At 47.9% G+C, this 3,477-nt stretch overlaps 1 protein-coding gene across 2 annotated transcripts; it reads right to left on the reverse strand.

Annotated features, from left to right (window-relative positions):
* Positions 1-931: 931 nt before the first annotated feature.
* LOC122485556 (keratin-associated protein 9-9-like) lies at positions 932-2,166 on the reverse strand. Of its 2 annotated transcripts, XM_043584434.1 has the most exons (2): positions 1,841-2,164; positions 932-1,810 (listed from the first exon to the last, which is right to left on the reverse strand). In XM_043584434.1, exons 1-2 carry the CDS (start codon positions 1,930-1,932, stop codon positions 1,399-1,401), a joined length of 504 nt encoding a protein of 167 aa, XP_043440369.1. In that variant the 5' UTR covers positions 1,933-2,164; the 3' UTR covers positions 932-1,398. The 2 variants fall into 2 exon arrangements, with proteins under 2 accessions (XP_043440369.1, XP_043440368.1); XM_043584433.1 differs by having other exon boundaries at positions 932-2,166.
* Positions 2,167-3,477: the final 1,311 nt, after the last annotated feature.

Consider the following 3,477-nt stretch of genomic DNA (forward strand, 5'->3'; position numbering starts at 1 on the left):
GCTTTTCATATATGGCTTTTATGATGTTTAAGTATGCTCTTGACACAATGGACAGAAGACACAAATAGACACTTTTCCAAAGAAGACATCCAGATGGCCAACAGACACATGAAAAGATGCTCGGCATCACTCCTCATAAGGGAAATGCACATCAAACCACACTGAGATACCACCCCACACCGGTCAGAGTGGCTAAAGTGAACAAATCAGGAAACTACACATGCTGGCAAGGATGTGGAGAAACGGAACCCTCTTGCACTGTTGGTGGAAATGCAAAGTGGGGCAGCCGCTCTGGAAAGCAGTGTGGAGGTTCCTCAAAAACTTAAACATAGAACTACCCTATGACCCAGCAGTAACACTTCTAGGAATTTACCCAAGGGATACAGGAGTGCTGATGCCGGGGGCACATGACCCCAATGTTTCTAGCAACGCTTTCAACAATAGCCAAAATATGGAAAGAGCCTACATGTCCATCAACTGATGAATGGATAAAGAAGATGTGATTTATATATACAATGGAATACCACTGGGCAATGAGAAGAATGAAATCTGGCCATTTGCAGCAACATGAATGCAACTGGATGCATTACACTGAGTGAAATCAGTCAGTCAAAGAAGGACAGATCTCCTACGTTATCACTCATATGTGGATCTTGAGAAACTGAACAGAAGTCCATGGGGGAAGGCAAGGGCAAAAACAATAGTTACAAACAGAGAGAGAGGGAGGCAAACCACAAGAGACTCTGAAATACAGAGAACAAACTGAGGATGGATGGCAGGGGTGCGGGAGAGGGGAAAATGGGTGATGGGCATTGAGGAGGGCCCTTGTTGGGATGAGCACTGGGTGTTGTATGTTAGCCAATTGGAAAATAAACTATATTAAAATAATAAAATAAAATAAAATACAATAAAAAACAAAGACAATAGGTGATTCCAAATGATAGAGAATTTATTAAGAGATACAGGTGAGACTCCCCGCATCTAGGGAGACATTGAAAGGGAATATGACAGGCAGCAAGAGGCATACAAGCTTCTTGAGTACACTGAGAAAGAAAACATACCCGTGTGGGCTTTCAGTAGTTTCCACGAGTTATAGGTCATTCCTGAGGAGTTGTTTTGCTAACGTATTTAGAGGGACAGGATAAAGTTCTTGACTATGGAGACCAAACAGAGATCCTAACTCTGTATCAGGATGGGTGAAGCTGGCACATGACTCAGAGGAAGGAAAGAAGAAGCGAATCAGGGAGAAGCAGTCCACACTTCATCAGGGTGATTCACAAGATTGTAAACAGGCGGATGAATAACCGAGATGTTGGGGATTGCGGGCTGGCTTTCCTCAACGCTTGGCAGTGACCAATTCCCAAGCGGCAAGTCAGATGGTGGTTCTTGGCGAGGCAATCAGCAGCAGGAAGGCTGGCAGCAGGATCCAGAGCCCTGGGCTAGGCACCCAGGCAGGCAGCAGCAGGTGGGGTGGTAGCAGGTTCTCGTGCAGTACACGGGGGTACAGCAAACTGGCTGGCAGCAGCGGGACCCACAGCAGTTTTGTCCACAGCCGCTGGACCCACAGCCGCTGGACCCACAACAGCTGGGCTGGCAGCAGGTGGTCCTGCAGCAGGTGGTTTGACAGCAAGTTGGGCGGCAGCAAGGCTGGCAGCAGCTCGACCCACAGCCGCTAGACCCACCGCAGTTGTGTCCACAGCCGCTGGACCCACAGCAGCTGGGCTGGCAGCAGGTGGTCCGGCAGCAGGTGGTGTGACAGCAAGTTGGGCAGCAGCAAGGCTGGCAGCAGCTGGACCCACAGCCGCTAGACCCACCGCAGTTGTGTCCACAGCTGCTACACCCACAGCAGCTGGGCTGGCAGCAGGTGGTCCGGCAGCAGGTGGTCCTGCAGCACGTAGGCTGGCAGCAAGAGGAGCAGCACGAGTGGGTCATGGTGTCAGGAGTGGAGGGTGGGCAGGTCTTGTCCAGAGGTGAGGTTGTCAGATTTTGGTGCCTCCTCCAGTTCTGGGGCTTTTATGCGCTGGACCCTCGAGGTTTAGACCAATGGGCAAAACTTTCCTTGTTGGTGTTTACATCGTTTTCCACAGTCACTGGGGAATCATAAATGAGGAAGTTGTTTCCTAAATGTTATGAATCATTACAAATAAGTGTTTAATGTTTTCCTATTTGAGAATAACTCGCAGAAACATTTTCAGGTGAAAGGGAGGTGGTCACAACAGCAGCATCATTCTCATTTCAATGACCATTGCATCATGTGATCTAGTTCCTGCTTGTTAGGGTTAGAGCAGTGGTCCCTCCCCAGCTTTTATCTTTAGGTTGTATGTGGATTGGGAGTATCCTTGAGGTGATGGGCATGATGCTGGTATGTTCACAGGGACAAATTTAGTAGTGCATGAGCCCAGGTCTGTTTCCCCACAAAAACCTGATTCAAGACTTCCACAGGCAAATATGTCTCCCATAGCACCCTACTCAACTTGTATCCCAGTTCAACCAAAGTCTGTTGGGTAGAGGATGTCTGGCATCATCTCTTCCATGTGGCAAGACAGAACCAAAGCAGGTGGGTAGATGCAGCAGCACTACACTGGGACTAAGCAAGCATCAGTAAGTGTGAGTCCTTTTTGACCAGTACTCCTAATTTACCTAGATTGAATGCTTTCACAGGATGTGGGACTTTCAGGTGTTATAAGTGGGGCAGTATGGGCAAACCAGGGTGAATTGGTGACTTAGTCCTTACCTTGTTAGCTAGCCTTGTCAGTGTCTTCACGTAGCTGATTACACTTTTATGTACATTTGCTCTCTTTCCTTCCTTCCCTTCCCTTCCCTTCCCTTCCCTTCCCTTCCCTTCCCTTCCCCCTCCTCTCCTCTTCTCTCCTCTCCTCTCCTCTCCTCTCCTCTCCTCTCCTCTCCTCTGTTCTGAAGTTTCTTTCCTTTTCTTTTTCCTTTTCCTTTCGTTTTTTCTTTTCTTTTCTGTCTCCTTCCTTCATTTCTTCCTCTCTCCTTGCCTCCTTACTCCTCCTCCTCCCCTTCCCCTCCATCCTCCTCCATCTTATCTTTGTTTCTTCCAGAAAATGTATCAGCTTATTAATCAAATTAAGAAAACGTTGGAAAGAGTGATGAAAACCATAGATTGTCCAAGATGTATTGAATATACCAGCCATATATCTCAGAAATTTGTGTGTTTGGGACAATTTCTACCCACCAGATCTGCATCTCTGTGCCTATGGGCTCTTTTCACGGACAGCACAATGTCATGCTACCTGTGTGTGCCACACTAAGAAAATACTCAACTCTTGCTTCTGGAGATTTGGTTTATAAAGACTCCAGCTCTGGGGGCGCCTGGGTGGCTCAGTCAGTTAAGTGTCTGACTTCAGCTCAGGTCATGATTTCATGGCTCGTGGGTTCGAGTCCCACATCGGGTTCTGTTCTGACATCTCAGAGCCTGGAGCCTGCTTCAGATTCTGTGTCTTCCTCTCTCTC

Source organism: Prionailurus bengalensis, chromosome E1 (assembly GCF_016509475.1).
Source record: "Prionailurus bengalensis isolate Pbe53 chromosome E1, Fcat_Pben_1.1_paternal_pri, whole genome shotgun sequence".
Taxonomy (NCBI): Eukaryota; Metazoa; Chordata; class Mammalia; order Carnivora; family Felidae; genus Prionailurus; species Prionailurus bengalensis.

Excerpts from the sequence above, each read along its gene's own strand:
- LOC122485556 (XM_043584433.1), bottom strand. The coding sequence starts at position 1,932 with ATGACCCACTCGTGCTGCTCCTCTTGCTGCCAGCCTACGTGCTGCAGG.